This window comes from Gekko japonicus, unplaced genomic scaffold (assembly GCF_001447785.1).
Source record: "Gekko japonicus isolate JY-2015 unplaced genomic scaffold, Gekko_japonicus_V1.1 scaffold1748, whole genome shotgun sequence".
NCBI classification, from domain to species: Eukaryota; Metazoa; Chordata; class Lepidosauria; order Squamata; family Gekkonidae; genus Gekko; species Gekko japonicus.
In genome coordinates this window covers 243,796-265,074 of record NW_015169832.1, presented here as the reverse complement: position 1 = coordinate 265,074, position 21,279 = coordinate 243,796, and the positions used below count along the sequence as shown (strand labels likewise).

The following is a 21,279-nucleotide window of genomic DNA, read 5'->3' as shown; positions in this document are numbered from 1 at the left end:
TCTTATGAAGGGAAGGCTTCGGCCTCTGTGCCCTGTTGCTTGCCCTCCAGAGGAACTGGTTGGCCCCTGTGTGAGGCAGGATGCTGGACTAGATGGACCCTCACTGGTCTGATCCAGCAGGGCTCTTCTGATGTTCTTATTTGCTTCATGAGGGGGGGTACTTGTATGGCTGCGTTAATAGCATTGGCTACGAAAACCTTAACCGGACTGCTGTTCTTATTGGTGTTCAGCTCAAGGAACTGTAAAAGAGTCTTACGTGAAGAAGAGAGTTCCTCAGTTGAGAGCAAGGTTCGAGTCCTGTAGCGCCTTAGAGACCAACAAGATTGCCAGGGTCACCCTGACCTGGATCGCCCAGGCCAGCCCGATCTCGTCAGATTTTGGAAGCTGAGCAGGGCCGACCCTGGCGAGTACTCGGATAGGAGACCTTCAAGGGATTCCAAGGCTCCTATGTTATTCTTACACCTCCAACAGTTTCCAGAGACATTAGTGTAGCATTTAAGCAATTTATCCAGTGTCCAGTGCCACCTGTATAACATTTTAATTATATTTTCTTTATATGACGTGGATCTTAAGAATTTAATAGATCTCCATGTTTTTTCCCATTCTTCTAGTCTTATATTGCGCCCTATGTCTTTTATCCAAGTTGTCATTGACGGTTTTAACCACTCCTCCAGAATATTGGAAAATATAACATATTTGGAGTGTGTGTTATGAAAAAAATGAAAATAATATATATATATTTTTAAAAAAAAAAAAAAAAAAAAGGAATACCAGGGCTGGGATGCAGAGGCAGCCTACCAAGCTACCTCTCTGAAAAACATCCAATCCCCCAGTAGGGGTCGCCAGAAGTTGCCATGACTTCCAGGCATGCAAGCACATACACACACAAACACACACACACACACACACACACACACAGAGATTGCAAGGGTTCTCTGATCAAAGCAGCTTTGGTATCTCATTAAAAGAACGTTGACTCTCGAAAGCTAACACCCTGGAAATCTGGACCCAAATCTTGCTCTTCTACTGCAGATCAACACGCCTAAAGGTAAAAGTGTCCCTTGCTCGAAATCCAGTCAAATCCGACTCTAGCGGGTAGTGCTCTTCTCCGTTTCCAAGCCAAAGAGCCAGCGCTGTCCGAAGACGCTTCCGTGGTCATGTGGCCAGCATGACTAAACGTCGAGGTGCACGGAACACTGTTACCTTCCCACCAAAGCGGTACCTATTTATCTACTTGCAATTTCTTGCTTTCGAACTGCTAGGTTGGCAGGAGCTCGGGTCAGAGACGGGAGCTCACTCCGTCACGCGGGACTCGCGTCTCGAACTGCCGAACTACCGACCTTCCAGTCTGCAGTTAAGTGTCTTAACCTCTGAGCCACTGCGGCCCCCTCAGCATGCCTACACACCTGAAACTACCTTCAGTCAGGAATTACATGGGGGAAGGGGAATCTTACACACATCTCACAGAACCAAACAGCCTCAACCACATGCCCGTACTGAGTGCAAATCCCTCCTCTTCCTTCCCCTTACCACCTGTCCTTCTCAAATGAACGCCCCCCCCCCACACTTTTCTGCTGCTCACGGCTAGGGTACGTTCACACTGCTCTCGGCTGACCGCCAGCAGGAAGCTGAGAGAAAGAAGTGTCGCTTCGCACTCAAACCCACCCAATCCTTGCTTCGGAGAGAGTGAGAAGACAGCCTAAATTTGGCATTTGTTCCGCTAAGTACCTTTCTGGTACGCATCGGTTATTTTTAACCAGAAAGAGTTCGTCTGGGGATAAGAGCGCAGCGTTCTCACTCAAGCCAGCCTCTTTTTCCCATCCAAAACTCCCAGTTGAAGGTTTCATCAGACAAAGAAGTTTATTTTATTTCTTTGATGCATTCATACCCTGCCTTTTTTCCCCAATGGGGACCCCAAACCACTTACATCATTGTCCTCTCCTCCATCTTATCCTCACAACAACCCTGTGAGGTAGGCTAGGCTGAGAGTGTGTGACCGACCCAAGGTCACCCAGTAAGGTTCCATGGCAGAGCAGGGATTCGAACCTGCATCTCCCAGATCCTACTCTGATGCTGTAACAACTAAGCTATGCTGGCTCTGGGGGGGGGGGGCCGCTCACAAACTTCATAGTGATTTTCTCCAAGATAAGCTGGCAGATACCTTTCCATTAGGTTTGGACTCAGCTAAGAACTACACTTCATCCAGCGATTACAGGGGCAGACATTTTGCCTAGGGCTCCCTTGGGCCACAGCCTGGGGACGTAGGGGGGTTCTAAGAACTCATATTGTCCTCTTCCTTTGGGAATCACTCCTACCCACCCCCAAACTACAGTTTTGTGTAGTGGTTAAGAGTGGCGGACTCTAATCTGGGAGAACTGGGTTTGATTCCCCACTCCTCCACATGCAGCCAGCTGGATGACCTTGGGCCAGTCACAAGTTCCCTCAGAGCTCTTCTCTCAAGAGCAGTTCTCTCAGAGCTCTCTCAGCCCCACCTACTTCACAGGGTGTCTGTTGTGGGGAGAAGAAGGGAAGAAGACTGTAAGCCGCTCTGAGACCCCAAGTGAAGGGCGGGGTATAAATCCAATCTCCTCTTCTTCTCCTGCCAGAGCTGTGCCCAGCTGCCTTCCAGATGCGGCATGCAGTGTCCGGGGACTGAATGGGCACAGCCAAGACTCAGAGGGCACTGGACGAATGAGCCCTCTGGCCCTTTCTCTCCTCTCCAGTCTGGTGTAGTGGTTAAGTGCGTGGACTCTAAACTGGGAGAACCGGGTTTGTTTCCCCACTCCTCCACTTGCACCTGGCTGGGTGACCCTGGGAAAGCCGTAGTTCTGATAAGAGCTGTTCTTGAAAAAAGAGCAGTTTCTGTCAAGAGCTCTCTCAGCCCCACCTACATCACAGGGTGTCTGTTGTGGGGAGAAGAAGGGAAGGAGATTGTAAGCTGCTCTGAGACCCCAAGTGAATCCAATCTCTTTTTCTTCTCCTGCCAGAGCTTTGAGGGTTTATATACCCAATTACTGTCCCTAAGACCCAACTGTAGCTGTTGGCTGCAACATTATTTGGAATACAGTGTACAGTTCTGGTCACCGTATCTCGAAAAGGACACTGCAGAGCTGGAAAAATTACAGAGGTGGGCAACTGAGATGATTAACAGGTCGGAGCACCTTTCCTAGGAGGAAAGGCTAAAGAGTCTGGGACTCTTCCCTTTAGAAAAGAGACCACTAAGGGGCAACATGATAGAGATTTATAACATTATGCGTGGGGTGGAGAGAGTTGACAATGAGAAACCTTTCTCCTTCTCTCAAAATACTAGAACTTGAGGTCATGCAATGAAACTGATGGGCTCAGTAGGGTTCAGGATGGATGGACTGAAGGAAATACTATTTCACACACAGAGTGATTAAAAGGTGGAATTCGCTGCCACAGGATGTAGTGACAGCCACAGGAATAAAGAGTTTTAAAAGGGGATTAGGTAGATTCATGGAAGAGAAGTCTATCAATGGTTACTAGCTGAGGTGGACCTTCATGTTTGGAGGCACTAATCTTCGGAATCCCTGAGCCAGGAGGCAACATCAGGGGAAGGCTTTGGCCTCCCTGCCCTGTTGCTGGCCCTCCAGAGGAACTGACTGGCCACTGTGTGAGATGGGATGCTGGACTAGATGGACCCTCACTGGTCTGACCCAGCAGGGCTCTTCTGGTGTTCTTATCAGGGGAAGGCCTCGGCCTCCCTGCCCTGTGGTTGGCCCTCCAGAGGAACCGACTGGCCACCATGTGAGAGAGGATACTGGACTAGGTGGACCACTGGTCTGACCCAGCAGGGCTCTTCTGCTGTTCTTATCAGGGGAAGGCCTCGGCCTCTCTGCCCTGTGGTTGGCCCTCCAGAGGAACTGACTGGCCACCGTGTGAGAGAGGATACTGGACTAGGTGGACCACTGGTCTGATCCAGCAGGGCTCTCCTGATGTTCTCATTATTTTATTTATTTAAACACATTTTTATGCCGCTTTTCCATCCAATCAGGGTCTCCAAGGTGGTGAACAGAAATACAGTAAAACATTTGAACAACTGAAAACATGTAAAATGATAAAATAATTCAGTAAAAACACATCCACAAACAACACCAGATCCAGGAAGGCGGACCAATGATGGTTACGGGGGATATGACAGATGAAACAAAAAAGGCTTTGCCCAGTGACGGAGGATACCGATAGAGGGAGACAGACGAACCTTCCTGGGGAGGGAGTTCTCAAATTTTGGTGCCCTGATTGAGAAAGCCCTTTCTCGGATTGCTACCCTTAGATGCTGGGACAACGGAAGCATGGCATCTGAAGATAACTAGAATGTACAGGTAGGTTCATATGGGAGAAGGCGGTACTTGAGGGGTCCTTTTTTACAAATCTGCTTCCGGAAAGGTGGTTGTGTTTAACCCGTGAGTCTCCCCCACATAGCAGAAATGCTTCCCTGCTTCAGAGAAGGACTAGAACACCACGTCTCGGCTGTCAGGGCCACGTTCTGATCCCGCCCTGGGAACGGGGAAGAAGAGATTGGATTTATACCCCGCTCTTCACTACCCAAAGGTGTCTCAGAGCGGCTTACAAATTCCTTTCCCTTCCCCTCCCCACAACAGACACCCGGTGAGGTAGGTGGGGCTGAGAGAGCTCTTGACAGAAATGGCTCTTTTTTCGAGAACAGCTCTTGTCAGAACTATGGCTTGCCCAAGGTCATCCAGCCAGGTGCAACTGGGGGCGTGGGGAATCAAACCTGGTTCTCCCAGATTAGAGTCTGCGCTCCTAACCACGACACCAAACTGGCTGCCAGCCCTGCCTCCATCCCAGAGGCTGCAGAGAAGTTTCTGTTCTCCTGGAGAGTGAGGCCTGGCGTGGCCGGCTTTGCTACAACCAAAGATCATCCTGGCTGCCCCGACCCTGGATCGCCCAGGCAAGCCCAATCTCGTCAGATCTCGGAAGCGAAGCAGGGCCAACCCTGGCGAGTACTCGGATGAGAGACCTCCAAGGAATACCAGGGCCGGGACAGAGAGGCAGGCAATATCAAGACACCTCTCTGAAAACGTCCAAGCCCAGTAGGTGTCGCCAGACGTCACCCTGTCTTCCAGGCACGCCGGCACGCACGCACACGTACACAGAACACTAAAAAATAATCAAAGAGATCATTCTGGTTCGCTTCAGTCACCATTGGAACTGAACACCCCTAAGCTGAGGGTACCCCTACCACGAAGGCAGATTTCTCTGTTTTCCTCAACGCTCGGCACCGTTTGCCTACCTCCTTCACACGTCCACATGAAGCTGCCTTATCCTGAATCAAAACATTGGTCCATCCGGTCAGTCTCATCTACTCAGACTGCCATCGGTTCTCCAGGGTCTCAGGTTGAGGTCTTTCACATCACCTCCTGCCTGGCCCTCTGAACTGGAGAGGCCGGGGATTGAACCCCTGACCTTCTGCACGCCAAGCAGATGCCCCACCACTGAGCCATGACCTTTCCCATGAATGAAGCTCTCACACATAGCTGCCTTACACCGAATCCGACCCTTGGTCCAGCAAGGTCCAGATTGCCTACTGTCAGCTATGCTGCCATGGGGGTGGGGATGTTCTTTCAGTGTCTGTGTAATTTGCTTTCGCATTCCTTTCTCTCTGCTTTGCGCTGAAATAAAGACGTACAGGTGGTCGGTGGTGATGTGTGTTGTCTGCCATCCAGGCCAACCGTGGGAGCCGGACAATTCCCAGCTTCGGCTAGTAACGCTTGCCAGCTCTAGCCCATGCGTGGGAAGGTGCCTGGGTGCCTAATTGGCCAGCGCAGTGCATACGAATGCCCTATATCTCATTAGGTTCAAGAGGCAACTGCTATTCTTAACAGTGACTATGTTAATGCATCTATGGCTCTTCAATAAAAGTATAACCTTTCTAAAGAAGTGTGTACTCCGTTGTTGGCTGTGGGTTCTGACACCTACTCATCCTGGCACTGCCTCTCCAGGGTCTCAGGTGGAGGTCTTTCACAACACCGACTGCCTGGTCCTTTTTAATTAGAGAAGCCAGGGATTGAACCTACAGCCTCCCTGCATGCAAAGCAGAGGCTCTTCCACTGAGCCTCAATCCCTTACTTGAGCCCTATGTAGCTATTTGCTCACCAGAAAGCAGCCTGGATCACACAGTCTCCAAAACTGAAGGGTACGTCCCCCTTTGGAAGAGACGGCAACGGTTCCCATCCACGCCCCCTCCCAGTGCAGACCCCCAATGAGCCCCCTTTCTTCTTCTGCTGATTCCCAGGAGCAAAACTAGGAGTGAGGATCAGTGGGCTGCGGGACAGGAAAGCAGAAAAAGTCTCCGCAAGTAGATCTCATGGTGCACGGAGACACGTCCCACCTGCCTTCCAGATGCAGCATGCAGTGTCCGGGGACTGAATGGGCACAGCCAAGACTCAGAGGGCACTGGACGAACGAGCCCTCTGGCCCTTTCCCTCCCCTCCAGTTTGGTGTAGTGGTTAAGTGCGTGGACTCTACACTGGGAGAACCGGGTTTGAGTCCCCACTCCTCCACTTGCACCTGGCTGGGTGACCCTGGGCAAGCCGTAGCTCTGATAAGAGCTGTTCTTGAAAAAAGAGCAGTTTCTGTCAGAGCTCTCTCAGCCCCACCTACCTCACAGGGTGTCTGTTGTGGGGAGGGGAAGGGAGAGGAGACTGTAAGCCACTCTGAGACTCCCTTGGGTAGTGAAGGGCGGGGTATAAATCAAATCTCTTCTTCTTTCCGACTATTACCAGCCCCACCTACCTCACCGGGTGTCTGCTGTGGGGAGGGGAAGGGAAAGGAGATTGTAAGCCGCCCTGAGACACCTTTGGGTAGTGAAGGGCAGGGTATAAATCCAATCTCTTCTTCTTCTTCTTTCCAACTATTACCAGCCCCACCTACCTCACAGGGTGTCTGTTGTGGGGAGGGGAAGGGAAAGGAGATTGTAAGCCGCCCTGAGACTCGGGGTATAAATCCAACTCTTTTTCTTATTCAGTAGAAAGAAGATATAAAAATGACTTTCTCTCTTAAGGGCAAGAGCTCCCTTGCATACTTAAATTTATTTACTTCATTTATAAGAACATAAGAGAAGCCAATGTTGGTTCAGGCCATTGGCCTATCTAGTCCAACACTTTGTGTCATACAGTGGTCAAAAATACCAGGTGCCGTCAGGAGGTCCAGCAGTGGGGCCAGGACACTAGAAGCCCTCCCACTGTTGCCACACACACACCCCAAGCACCAAGAATACAGAGCATCCCTTGCCCCAGACAGAGAGTTCCTATCTATACCTTGTGGCTAATAGCCACTGATGGACCTCTGCTCCGTATGCTTATCTAATTCCCTCTTGAAGCCCTCCATGCTTGTAGCTGCCACCACCTCCTGTGGCAGTGAACTCCATGTGTTAATCACTCTTTGGGTGAAGACGGGGAGCCAAGGTGGCTGGCGCAATTCCCCTCTCCTTCATTTTATCCACAACAACCACCTTCTGAGGTAGGTTAGGCTGAGAGTGCGTGACTGGCCCAGGGTTGCCCAGCGAGCTGCCATGGCAGAGCAGGGATTAGAACCCAGGTTTCCCAGATCCTAGTCTGACACTCTAACCACTACACTATTGAAAGACATCACCATAGGACAACCAGGAAACAAAGGATTGGAACCAGCAGGGAAAGAACACCCTGCAGAAGGAGGCTCTGTGCTCTACTTACACTTCTGCATTGACGTAGAAATGGCAGCCGAGGTCCACTTGGGTCACCAACTCCCGACTTCCTGTCTCCTGAGAGGAAAGGACAGCATCTTTACCAATCTACTTTTGCTCCCTAGGACAGAGCTACCTTTACAACTGTTCCTTCTGCCTGCGGTCTGCTACCATCAAACCCCCGCTTCACACCACTTCTAATCTGATGAAAGCCATCAACTTGAAGGGGCGACAAACAAAGGAGTTCTGAATTACCTGAAGCCGCTCAATCACGTTCTTCAGCTGCAGGTACTGGGCGATCTTCTCGTAGACTTCATCCCGCTGCTCCAACACTTTCCTGGGAGAAAATGTCAGTCACTGTCCAGCGGGGGCAGTTATTTTGCTACCCCAAAGAATGTATGTCCTGACCTGGACAGCCCAGGCTAGTCTGATCTCGTCAGGTCTCAATAGCCAAGCAGGGTTGACCCAGGTTAGTACCTGGATGGGAGACCACCAAGGAAGCCCAAGGGCGCTACGCAGAAGCAAGCAATGGCCAATCCCCTCTGAACGTCTCTTGCCTTGAAACCCCTACAGGGTCACCATAAATCAGCTGCAACTCGACAGCACTTTCCACTATCCAATTTTTCCCCCAGATAGCATATTGCTGTGTGGGATTTGGTTCCATAGATAAATCACTGCACCTCCTTGACAGATCCTGTGTCTAGAGTCCAGCAGTTCACCACCACTCTCCCTTGCCCATGTACCATGTGCGTGTGTCATGATCTGGGCTGTGCAAGCAAAGGCCTAGCAAGCCCAGGAAGCCTGAGTAGCAGTGGGAGGAGGCCAGGCCTACAACTCCCAGAAGTCCCTGGGAGGTTTTGGTGCCAATTTTAGCCAATCACAGAGAAAGGGGACTTATAATAAAAGGGCTGGTACAGAAGGAGAGCTGTTCTCTCTTCCAAGAGAGAAGGGCCAGAGGGAAGGCTGCTGCTGGGAGAGACCCTCACCCTGAGAGGAAGGGTGAGTAGATGCAGGCCCAACTGAGGCAGTGAACTAGGGACTGTGAGTCTAGTTGCGTTAGGGCATTTGGTTTCTTTTCCCTTCACCCACTTATTGTTATTGTTCTTGCACCTTGTTTGTTTCCCATATTGGGCTGACCGCCGGTAAAATAAACCCTTTATTTGTTGTTTACTCTGCCTGGTCCTCACACCTATTATTCGGCCAAATTATTTGGTCTGAAGGTCTTGGGAGGGTGCTCCGGGCCTTCTCAAGGGATCCTAAAACGAGAGTGGTGGCAGCGTCAGGTGACACCCCCACCTGAGCCGTGACAGCATGCCTTTTACGATTGTGTGACTCCTGACTCCATGGAATCACAAGACGATAATGCTTACCAACCGCACACAATAGATTATGCATTATACGTAAAAACTGGATAGCCCAGGCTAGCCCGATCTCATCAGATCTCAGAAGCTGAGCATGGTCAATACTGGTTGGTACTAAGATAGGAAACTACCAATGAAGTCCAGGGCTGGTATGCAGAGGCAGGCAACGGCAAACCACCTCTGTTCATCTCTCGCCTTGGAAACTCTATAGGATTGCCATAAGTCGGCTGCAAGTTGCCAGCGCCTTTCACCACCAAACCATGCACACTCACCGCTGCCTGGGCCCAGGCACCCGGTGGCTAGGGCTGCCAAGTGGGGGCAGGTGGCGGGTAAACCCCCGCTTCGGAGGCCCAATTCCTGCCGCCGCTGAATCAGGCCCTGGGGGGGACTCCGCCCCCCGAAGCGCACCTCTGGTGACGCAACCACGTCAATCACGTTGGGGGCATGGCCCCGAGGCCCCGATCGTCGGAGGGAAAACTCTATGGTTTCCCGTCCGACGATCGGGGCCATACCTTCAACGTGATCGATGTCGCTCGTCACTTCCAGTGACGTGCTGGCAGCACACATCGACAGACGGCTCCCAGAGCCCAGTGAGGCTCCCCCGCCGGTAAGAAAAATTGACTTGGCAACCCTACCGGTGGCTGAGACCCAGGTAGTGCAAAGCCCAGAGGGTAATTATGTATTTCAGTATTACGACTGAAAGTGAGCAGAGTCCCTGCCGGCATCAATGCCCTCCTCAGCAATGCCACCCCGAGCTGTGATTTGGTTGGAGAATTGGTCCTGCTGCCTAAGAGCACGAGAAACTCTCTGGCTGGGGCAAGTAATACACTGTATTATTGATGCTTGGTGGTGGGGCAACAGTGGGAGGGCTTCTAGTGTCCTGGCCCCACTGCTGGACCTCCTGATGGCACCTGGTATTTTTGGCCACTGCGTGACAGTGTTGGACTGGATGGGCCATTGGCCTGATCCAACATTGGCTTCTCTTATGTCCTCTTATGTTCTTAAACTGGACCCAAAACAAGAACCATTGGGAATCTGAGGGAGGGAGCTTGCCCAAGGCATGACAGGTATGTGGTGTCACTTACTGGAGATCCCTCTGCAGAACATCACTGATGAAAGCTTCGTAGCGCAGCACCTTCCCTTCCACTTCCTGTTTGCCTAGCATGGCCATGGGAGTCCCCGAAGAGCAGTGGTGGCCGGGACTGTGGAAAGAAGGAGAAGTTAACCTCTGCAACTCGGGGGGAAAGCAAAAGCAGATCTCCAACCAGCAAGCACTGGGCACAAATCAGAAATGATCAGTGGATATGGCTGCAAAGCTCCAGGTGGACCCTGGAGATCTTCTGCTATTACAACTGATCTCCAGCTGACAGAGATCAGTTCCCCTGGAGAAAATGGCTGCTTTGCAGGGTGGACTCTATGGCAAAGTATCCCGCTGAGGACGGTGCCTCCCCTCCCCACACTCCACCTCCCAAATCTCCAGGTATTTCCCAACTCAGAGCTGGCAACCCTGTTGTGAATTACACGGTTGGCCACTGCTGCTGAGGTTTCTAAGAAGGCAAAGGCACCCCAATCTTCCACCACCCTTTTCTTCCCTCAGCATTCATCACACCCCTCAGGTGGGCTAAACCTTTACCTCGCTGGTTTCCAGCTCGTGGAAACAAGCGATGGCCACCCAGGAAATAAAAGGGGGAAGAGGGCTCAATTGCTCGCTTCCTTCTTCTTTCCTCCAAGAAGTGCCGTCTGCAAGTTTCCCTGTTTTTGCATTTAAATGCACGCGTTTTTCTCAGCTCTCCGAAAGGCACAAAGACAGTAATAAGGGAATACGACCCAGTTGCCAAAGCAGGCCCTAGAGTCTGTAAGGAATTCGACTCCCTCGCAAGCCCCTCACTTCCGGCATTCAATCGAACCCCAACCAAGAGGAAACTATCCCAAAGGTACGACGCAGGAATAGTAAGAACAAAATATCCCAAAGGTACGACGCAGGAATAGTAAGAACAAAATAAACGACTCCATTCTAGCACCTTTATCTCCTTCTCATTTGGTTAGCTACTGCCGCTGTTCCTGGGCAACTCTGCCGCTGGGAAGCCACCATTTGCGGGGCGAGAGTACCGGAAGGCGCTCAGTCTCTATGGAGGCTCCCCACAGGTGGCCACACTCTTTTCTTAGATGTAGCTCAGCGTGATGTAAACGGAAGACGGAAATCTACTTCCGGGTTGAACATCCGGGCAACTGGAAAGCTAGTCTGAATTCGTCAAAACATTTCCATTACAATGAAAATTTTTCTAGAAATCTTTTTAGAAATTGTTTTCTACAGTGAAATGAAGGAAGTGTCAAGTGATTAACAGGCAACTGTTCCCAACGAAGTTTCGCCTCCGTCTTTCAGAACCGGGCACCGGAAGCGACCGCTTTCTCTCTGATGTCATTTCCGGTTCCCGTGCCTGGCCAAAAAAAGTTTGGTTTCTGTTTTTAAATAAAGTGGTCTTGAGCCCGCCCAGCAATGGCGGCGCCGGAGTTGCGCCTGGACGGCTCGATTCGCTTCTGGGTTTTGCTGCCCGTCGCTTGGATCGCGCTGGCCGTCGGGATCCTGCGGCTGCGCGTCGCGGCGCTGCTGCGCGGCGAGCGCGACCTGGGTTGGCCCCAGCAACTGCAGGACACGTGAGCGGGGGGGCGGGGCGGAGGGAGCGTCTGATCTGGTATAAGGCACCTTCATGTGTAAGAATTGCATCTACCTGTATGAACCAATGCTCCCTCTAAGCCATGGAGTCTTCGGAGCAAAAGTTCTACTTTGTGAGCTATTGCTATTAAAGTTGTGAGCAAGCAGTTTGGCTGCCGCATAAACCAGTTTGCTCTGGAGCCCGCCTTCCTGAGCTAAGACAAAAAAGTGTGAGCCGGAGGCTAAAAAACTGTGAGCGAGCTCACGCTAACTCAGCTTAGAGGAAACACTGGCTATGAACCTCAGTTATCAGCTTAGAGGAAACACTGGCTATGAACCTCAGTTATTTCACTCAAAAGTATCATCTTCCCCTGCTAATTTTCTTAGAGCTATTCTGAGACTTTGTCCATTGCAGTTAGCTGTGTCCTAAGATCAGCAGTCAAGACACCCTGCAGCAAGATCATAGAGGAAACAATTATGCAGTTCCTGTATTATTATTATTATTATTTACAGATAGGGTTGTCAACTCTGAGTTGAGAAATACCTGGAAATTATGTGTGTGAATTGGGGATGGACCTCAGTGAAGTATAATGCCACAGAGTGTTCACGCTCCAAAGCAGCCATTTTTCTCCAAGGGTAATCTGAAGATCAGCTATAAGACTAGGAGACCTCCAGGCCCCACCTGAAAGTTGGAAACCCTATTTACAAAGTTTGTATCCTGCCCTTGTGTGCTTAGCTTCACAGTTTTTCCTCTGTGACATTGCCAGGGATTTGACGGGGCCATTCTGATTGCTTCATCAGTTTGCAGGATGGGAATATGAATCATACAATCATAGAGTTGGAAGGGACCTCCAGGGTCATCCAGTCCAACCCCCTGCACAAGGCAGGAAATTCACAAATACCTCCACACCCACAGTGACCGCTGTTCCACCCCCAGGAGATGGCAAAAAACCTCCAGAATTGCTTCCTGACCCCAAATGGCAATCAGCATTTCCCTGGGTGTGTAAGGAAGGGCCACGAGAACTAAGCCCTGATGCTACCCTTCCTGCCCTCCCCCTCATGATCTGCCTGAATTCACAGAATCAGCAGTGCTGTCAGATGGCCATCTAGCCTCTGTTTCAAAACCTCCAAAGAAGGAGAGCCCAACACTTGAGAAAGCCTGCTCCACTGAGGAACCACTCTGTCAGGAAGGCTCTGTCAGGAAGTTCTTCCTAATGTTTAGCCGAAAACTCTTCTGATCTAATTTCAACGTTGGTTCTGGTCCGACCTTCAGGGGCAGCAGAAAACAACTCCGCACCATTCCTAGATGACAGCTTTTCAAGTACTTGAAGATGGTTATCATATCTGGACTTTCAGTGGTGGCTGCAATTCAAAAATCAGTATTTATGCCTCGCATGTGTCATTTAGGTGAATCAGTTATGTTGGCATGACGATTGAGCAGAGTGTTCTTTATCTGTCAGGCAGATTCTGGCACGCAGCCGCCTTCTGAGGGAAAATGGACGGTTCCTGACTCACCAGGTGACAGAGAATGGTGGGGGGGTGATCCCTTTCTGAAGACCCTCCTAATCTACTCACATAATCTCTGGGACAGTGGTTCTCAGCAAGTGCACAGACACAGAGAGGCGTGTGCATGGCTTTGCTTTGGTGCGGGACTTTGTCTTGCGGTCTCTGTTGTCTACTCAGGGGCCTGCACAGGTGCCAAAGAGTTCTGTTCACACAACTAACAAAAAAGCACCAGATAAGCTTGGTGTGCATGCACACTTCACACAGTAGCTTATGCCCAGAATTAAACTTTGTTGGTCTTAAAGGTGCCGCTGGAGTCAAACTTTGATATGTCGCTTCAGAACAACACCTGGATCTAACTCCTGTCACTAGTTAGTCGTTCAGCACTAGGTTGTGGTCGCCGGAGCTCATGGTCAAAAGGCTATGAACAGACTGTGGAAACTTGAAACCGATTCAGGAGGGCTGACAATTCCTGCTCTTAGCCCAGATGCTCTCCAGCTGCTTGCTTATTTATGGCCCCGGTCACACGGCAAAGTTGCTGCGGGAGAGGCATGGAAGGATTATCCGGGCACGATCACACCCCAACATCTGGGAAGTGGAGCGCACCCGTGGCATACTGCTGACAATGCACATTTAAAAACTAGTACCTCCAAGGTACTAGTAAACGTTTGCCACAGGCTGCCTCCACTGAGGAAGGCCCTTTGAGGCCAAAACGCGTTTGGTCTTCAGTTGGAAAGTGTTGACCCATCATGTGTATTAATATTTGATATGCTTTTATTAGTCTGATACTTGAAAAAAATTTAACCCGATTATATTTTAATATGTGTACACCCTAATAAATTTTGTATTTTTATAATATATATGGTCAGCTTAACCCTTCTGGTTCGCGGGGAAGGGGGAATGCAAACCTTAAGGGTACCGTGGGAGACACTGTGATGTGGTGGGGAGAGTGTTGGATTAGGGTTTGGATGGCACCTAGGTTTAAACCCCCACTCTGTCTCAAAACTTGCTGGGTGATCTCGGGCCAGAGAGCCAGTTTGGTGTAGTGGTTAAGAGAGGTGGACTCTAATCTGGAGACACAGGTTTGATTCCCCACTCCCTCACGTGAGGTCTACTGGGTGACCTTGGGTCAGTCACAATTCTTTCAGAGCTGTTCTCTCAAGGGCGGTTCTCTCAGAGCCCTCTCAGCCCCACCTAACTCACGGGCAATGCTCCCTCTAAGCTGTGGAATCTCGTGAGCAAAAAGTCTACTTTGTGAGCTACTGGCATTAAAGTTGTGAGCAAGCGATTTGGCTACTTCATCATTTAGCTTGCTCTGGAGCAATGCTCCCTCTAAGCTGTGGAGTCTCGTGAGCAAAAAGTCTACTTTGTGAGCTACTGGCATTAAAGTTGTGAGCGAGCGATTTGGCTACTTCATCATTTAGCTTGCTCTGGAGCCATCCTCCCTGAGCGAAGACAAAAACTCACACTAACTCATCTTAGAGGGAACACTGCTCACAGGGCACGTGTTGTGGGGAGGGGAAGGGGAAGGAGATTGTAAGCAGCTCTGAGACTCTTTTGGGTAGTGAAAAGCAGGGTATAAATCCAGTTTCCTCTTCTTGACTCTCAGCCTGATCTACCTCACAGGATTGTTGGGAGGATAAAATGGGAGCTCCTGGGATGAAAAATGTGATGAAAAAGCTAATAAAATGGCCTAAGAAACTTTTCTCCAATATTGCCTGCTCCCAGTCTGACTAAGCATGTTGCTTGGAGACTCGCCTGTGAATCAAGGCCATTCCCCGTTGAAGTCTTACCATAGTGGTGAGCTCACAAAGTAGCCCAATTATTGATTCATGGGATTGTGCTAAGGATGACTGAGGAGCTGCACACGAAGCGTTATAAACACTGAAAAAGCCCCTACTAGCTTCCTTATTCCCATTTATTTATTTATTTGCTTCATTTCTACCTGGCCTTTCTCCCCCGATGGGGACCCAAAGCAGCTTACACCAGTCTCTCCTCCACTTAATCCTCACAACAACCCTGTGAGGTAGGGTTAGGCTGAGGGAGTGTGGGAGTGGCCCAAGGTCACCCAGCAAGCTTCCATGGCACAAGCAGGGATTCGAACCTGGGTCTCCCGGATTCCGACACTCTTAACCACTACACCACACTGGCTCTCAACGTTTGGGTATTTGTGTCGTCTCACGTCCCTTCCTGATGTTTCCACAGGGCTTCCTCATGCGCAAACATTACTTCAACAACCCGGAAAGCGGCTTCTTCCGTAAAACGAAGCGTAAGATCCAGCCCCGAAACCCGCTGACAGGTAATGAGACGGGCTGGGCACTAGGGCGGCGGGGGGGGGGTATTTATTTCAAACCCTTTGTACTTCCCCATCCCCAGAGTACAGGGGGTTGGACTAGATGACCTGCAAGGTCCCTTCCAACTCTAACATTCTATGATTCTAAGTCTCTGAGCTCAGTTTCCACATTTCACCACTGTTTCAGAGATTTTGCCTTTGCTGCTGTTGGATCACACCCTGCGCAGAGTCGTGCTTTAATACTTCCTCTTTTTCTCCCCCCCCCCCCCCCCAGATCCAACTATGGTTACGGAGATGATGAAAGGGAACATTGTCAACGTGATTCCCATGATCCTCGTCGGAGGCTGGATCAATTGGGCATTCTCCGGCTTCGTGGCGAGTGAGTGAAGCAGCTCAGGGAAGGGAATGGGTGTGACGTTCAAGAGCCAAAGTTCCAGTGGGTGGTGAACATGAGAGAAGCCAGTATTGGATCAGGCCCGTGGTCCATCCAGTCCAACACTCTGTGTCACACAATGGCCAAAAGCCAGGGGCCATCAGGAGGTCCACCGGCAGGGCCAGAACTCCAGAAGCCCTCCCACTGTGGCCCCCCAAGCACCAAGAACACAGAGCATCCCTGCCCCAGACATAGTGTTCCCTCTATACCTTGTGGCTAATAGCCACTGATGGACCTCTGCTCCATATATGTTTAAGAGCATAAGAACATAAGAGGGGCCAATGTTGGATCAGGCCAATGGCCCATCCAGTCCAACACTCTTGTCACACAGTGGCCAGAAATACCAGTGCCATCAGGAGGTCCACCAGTGGGGCCAGGACACGAGAAGCCCTCCCACTGTTGCCCCACCCCCAGCACCAAGAATACAGAGCATCCCTTGCCCCAGAGCTCCTATCTATACCTAGTGGCTAATAGCCACTGATGGACCTTTGCTCCATAGGTTTATTCTAATTCCCTCTTGAAGCTGTCCATGCTTGTAGCTGCCACCACCTCCTATGGCAGTGTTTAGGTGGTTTTCATAGGTCGTTTTACAGATGGCGAGAACGGAGTCTGAGGGTGGCTTGCCCACAGTCAACTAGTGTAATGCAGCAGCTAAAAGAGCAAGGAATCAGGGAGTCCCCAATTCAAATCTTGGCTCCCCCTTGCACTCAGCAGACAACCACAGGCAACTTGCCATCCCCTGAACTGCCCCCTCCTTTCCAACAATCTAAAACACAGGGGTAATGGTAATTGGCCTATCTCACAAGACCGTAGTGAGGATTATAGTGCTAGTGCATGGGGAGAGTTTGAAAGTGCTACGCTATTGCTACATGTTGTTATTAGTAGGATTTGAACTTGGGTCCTCCAGGTTATTTCCTTTTGATCGCAGAAGGGATGGACCAGCAGTGTTTTCAGGCATGACAGGGAAATGTAGGTCAGGATGGAGGAGTGGGAGGCGGGCTGCAGGTGGTGGGGCTGCGGTAGAGCTTGCTGTGGGGAGACGCCGGCTCTAACCCTCTCCCTCCCGACCTCCCTAGCCAAAGTTCCCTTCCCCCTGACCCTGCGATTCAAGCCCATGCTGCAGCGCGGGATTAACTTGCCTTCCCTGGATCCCTCTTGGTAAGCACGTCTCTCCCCGCCCCCAAGGCCCGAACCGCTCCTTTGCCAGGGAATGAATGAAGGGGGGCCCTGGCCCTGGGTCCCACCCCGCTGGACTGGGGCCCCAGGAAGGCTCCTTCCAATAATCTCCAATAGCTCTTCTCCTAACAGGGTGAGTTCCGCCTCCTGGTACTTCCTCAACGTCTTCGGCCTGCGCCGGGTGTACAATCTCCTCCTGGGGGAAGAGACTGGTAAGAGGCCGCTTGGAGATCGGGAAGGAGGGGGTTGATTTCAGTGGGAAGTACAGAATGCCCAGAAGATGACAAAAAAGGAAGAGGAGATTGGATTTATACCCCACCCTTCACTCGGAGTCTCAGAGCAGTTTACAATCTCCTTTCTCTTCCCTTTCCCACAACGCAGTCACCTTCCCTTCCTCTCCCCTGTGAGGGAGGTGGGGTTGAGAGAGCTCTGAGACCTGCGACTGGCCCAAGGACACACGGCAGGCTTCATGGGGGGGAATCGAACCCAGTTCTCCAGATTAGAGTCCGCTGCTCTGAAGGAGGAGAAGAGGAGATTGGATTTATACCTCGCCCTTCACTACCCGAAGGAGTCTCAGAGCATCTTAACGTCTCCTTCCCCTCCCCCTCCCCACAACAGACACCCTGTGAGGTGGGTGGGGCTGAGAGAGCTCTGTCAAGGACTGCTCTTGAAAGAACACCTCTGAGAGAACCTGTGACTGACCCGAGGCCACACCAGCAGCTGCATGTGGAGGAGTGGAGGATCAAATCCGGTTCTCCCAGATTAGAGTCTGTGCTCCTAACCACTACTGTAGCACGTCACGTGGCCCATGGGGACTCACACAGATGAATACCCCTCTATACAGAAACATGCCCTGTACACAGAAAAGCAGAGAAGTCTTGGCTAGAGCCCTTCCCCTTATGTTGCCATTTTAAGTAGAGATTTTAGTGGGGGAGGGAGACTGGGAGGAGCATTCCACTCCTGCGAACCCCAAGTGGTGACAGCCCAGCTCAGCAGGTTTATCACTTCGGCGGGGACCAGTCTGTTGGAGTGAAGCCATTCCCTTTCCCCTCCAATCGCATTTCTCTCGGCAGCTGCAGAACAGAACCAACTGCTCCTGCAAGACCAGTTCCTGGGTCCCACCGTGCCGTCCCCCCCGGACCCAAATAAGGCCTTCAAGGTAAGAACCTGAGTTTTAGTTTGGCAGGGGTTGCACCCAAGAGCGTTTCGGGGACGGGACACGAGGAAGAAGAACCAGCTTGTGTTAACAGAGAGACGTGACGAGAGCCCTGACCCCGAATGGCCCAGGCCAGCTCCATCCAGTGGCGGACCTAGATTTTGGGGACCCTAAAGCTTGAACTGTTACGTCCCTTCTCAACCAGCAACAACAGGGCAGCATCCGACAAGGTCCAAAGGGCCTTGCTGCCCTTGCAAGGACCTCGAGGCCCAAATGGCAGAGAATGGGGGCGGTGGGGTGGAGCTCTCGAAAATGGGGCATTCAGTGAGCCCCTTCCCGCCAGCAACGAGCTCTGGGTCACCACCAATGTTCCCTCTAAGCCGTGGAGTCTTGTGAGCAAGAACTCTACTTTGTGAGCGAGTGATTTGTCTACTGCATAAATTAGTTTGCTCTGGAGCCCTCCTTCGTGAGCTAAGACAAAAATGTGTGAGCCGGAGGCTAAAAAGCTGTGAGCTAGCTCACCCTAACTCAGCTTAGAGGGAACACTGGCCACCACTGTTATCTTCTTCAGTGGGGCTGTTCCGTGGTAGATCACCCCAATTTTTTAAAAAAAATTAACCACTACATCTCAGGTTTTGATTAAAATTGCCGTACTGGCCATATGAGACGGGCATTAGAGCCTATTCTAAGGTCAGTATTAAGCACTTCGCCCCATTGGCTTATGATTCTGTCACTAAAACAGCTTTATCGTAATAACACTTTAAAAAACTCCCATCAATTTTGTTGAAAGATTCACTCATTTAAAAAAAAAAAGTTGCATCGGGGTCCCTCCGGGCGAGCGATTTGGCTACTGCATCAGTTTGCTCTGGAGCCATCCCCTTCCTGAGCGAAGACAAAAATGTGTGAGCCGGAGGGTAAAAAAACTGTGAGCTAGCTCACACCCAACTCAGCTTAGAGGGAACACTGGTGGTGAGCAGTGCTCCCTCTGAGCTATGGAGTCTTAGGAGTAAAAATTCTACTCTGTGAGCTTGGACCAGATAACAGGAGCTGACTGACTAGATAATGGGTCTGCACCTCTCAATCTCTTGTCATGGAATATAGCTGGCTGGAAGAATAAATTGGCTGACCTGACTTTTAGAAGTTTTCTAGCCAGGTTTGATGTCATCCTGCTTCAGGAAACTTGGTCACATGAGAAGGTGTCCTTAGAAGGCTTCAGATCTCATTCGTTGGAGGCTTTTAGACTGCAGCGATTCGGAAGATTCCAGGCTGGACTTACCATACTCTGGTCTACCACCTCCAATATAGAGATGTTACCTTTACAGCATTGTGGCCAAATGGCCCAGGCCTGCATGTTAAAATGGGATGAGAAATCCTTAGTAATAATCAATGTATATATGCCTGTATGTGTTGGTAAGAAATGTTTACTAGACCACTGGGAGGAGTTTTCCGAGTATCTGGAAGATCTTGAACAAAAATTCCCAACCTTGAATATTATCATGGCGGGCGATTTTAATGCTAGAATAGGGAAGGACGGAACAGAGAGTGTAGAGAGACTTAATCTCTCAGTGGATAATGCCATTCCTCCCTGTTTTTCTAGGATGAGACTGTCCAGAGATGCAGTTTTTAATTATGCTGGTCTTTGTTTAGCTCAGATATGCCTTAGGTTCAATTTAACTACTCTGTGAGCGACTGACATTAAAGTTGTGAGCGAGCAATTTGGCTACTGCATAAATTAGTTTGCCCTGGAACCATCCCTTCCTGAGCTAAGACAAAAATGTGTAAGCCGGAGGCTAAGAAACTGTGAGCTGGCTCACACTGACTCAGCTTAGAGGGAACACTGGAGGTGAAGTGTTTTGCCTCTGGAGTGATGTACTAACACAAAGTCCGGTTTATGCCCTCTAAGCAAAACTCCCTATACAGAGTTACCGGCACAGACGCGGTTCCAGCAGGGTTATTTTCCACCGGACTGCAGTGTCGGCCCACAATTTTGGTTTACTGTTGTTGTAGTGATTATATTCCTTCCCCCCCCCCCCGCCTCAGGCCGAGTGGGAAGCTTTGGAGCTCGTCTCTCACCACTGGGCCCTCCAGGATGTAGAAGAACAGCTGATGGGGCGGGATCTCAAACTGACGCGGAGGTCTGGGTCCGACTGAGCCGATCGTCGGCATCCGAGGGTTGCCGCCCAGCAGGGAAGCGACGAGCCCCCAAAGAGGGTGCGACAGAAGCCCGCCCTTACCTTGCATGGTGTGTTAAAGAGTGTGGCACAGCTATCGGCTTCACAGGCGGAGCAGCGCCGGAGTGGTAGGCGACGGAGACACTGGAACAAGCCCTTGGTCCCAGCAGCATGTCGTGCCGAGAAGGCCGGGGGAGAAGAAAAAGCAGAATACACTGCCGCTCACCGACAGGAAGAACGGAGCGTGCGGGGGCCGCCTCTGCTTGTCCGAGCGCAAAGGGGTGTGTGTGTGTAGACAGCAGAATGGTTTGTGTATTAAAACAGATCGCTATAACTCTTCTGGCTTTGATGGACACTGTGGTTTGTGTATTAAAACAGATCGCTATAACTCTTCTGGCTTTGATGGACACTGTGGTTTGTGTATTAAAACAGATCGCTATAACTCTTCTGGCTTTGATGGACACTGTGGTTTGTGTATTAAAACAGATCGCTATAACTCTTCTGGCTTTGATGGACACTGTGGTTTGTGTATTAAAACAGATCGCTATAACTCTTCTGGCTTTGATGGACACTGTGGTTTGTGTATTAAAACAGATCGCTATAACTCTTCTGGCTTTGATGGACACTGTGGTTTGTGTATTAAAACAGATCGCTATAACTCTTCTGGCTTTGATGGACACTGTGGTTTGTGTATTAAAACAGATCGCTATAACTCTTCTGGCTTTGATGGACACTGTGGTTTGTGTATTAAAACAGATCGCTATAACTCTTCTGGCTTTGATGGACACTGTGGTTTGTGTATTAAAACAGATCGCTATAACTCTTCTG

The 21,279-nt window shown here is 50.5% G+C and overlaps 2 protein-coding genes across 4 annotated transcripts in view; one reads left to right on the top strand and one right to left on the bottom strand.

The window, feature by feature from the left end:
- Positions 1-11,164, bottom strand: part of UXT (ubiquitously expressed prefoldin like chaperone) — a 15,654-nt gene extending 4,490 nt beyond the window's left edge. The window contains exons 1-4 of one of the 2 annotated variants that reach the window (XM_015417282.1): positions 11,088-11,164; positions 10,152-10,268; positions 7,961-8,042; positions 7,716-7,783 (exon numbers count right to left, since the gene is read on the bottom strand). In XM_015417282.1, coding sequence (XP_015272768.1) covers positions 7,716-7,783; positions 7,961-8,042; positions 10,152-10,237 — 236 coding nt within the window. In that variant the 5' untranslated portion in view covers positions 10,238-10,268; positions 11,088-11,164. Of the gene's footprint in view, positions 1-7,715; positions 7,784-7,960; positions 8,043-10,151; positions 10,269-10,699; positions 10,916-11,087 lie in introns of those variants that run through there. The other variant, XM_015417280.1, reaches the window with a different exon arrangement.
- A 368-nt stretch (positions 11,165-11,532) lies between these two features.
- LOC107115545 (ER membrane protein complex subunit 3-like) lies at positions 11,533-20,774 on the top strand. Of its 2 annotated transcripts, none has more exons than XM_015417279.1 (8): positions 11,533-11,721; positions 13,180-13,237; positions 15,428-15,521; positions 15,790-15,894; positions 17,025-17,106; positions 17,257-17,336; positions 18,198-18,283; positions 20,321-20,774. In XM_015417279.1, the coding sequence occupies exons 1-8, from the start codon at positions 11,564-11,566 to the stop codon at positions 20,429-20,431; spliced, it is 774 nt and encodes a 257-aa protein (XP_015272765.1). In that variant the 5' UTR covers positions 11,533-11,563; the 3' UTR covers positions 20,432-20,774. The 2 variants fall into 2 exon arrangements, with proteins under 2 accessions (XP_015272765.1, XP_015272764.1); XM_015417278.1 differs by having other exon boundaries at positions 17,242-17,336.
- Positions 20,775-21,279: the final 505 nt, after the last annotated feature.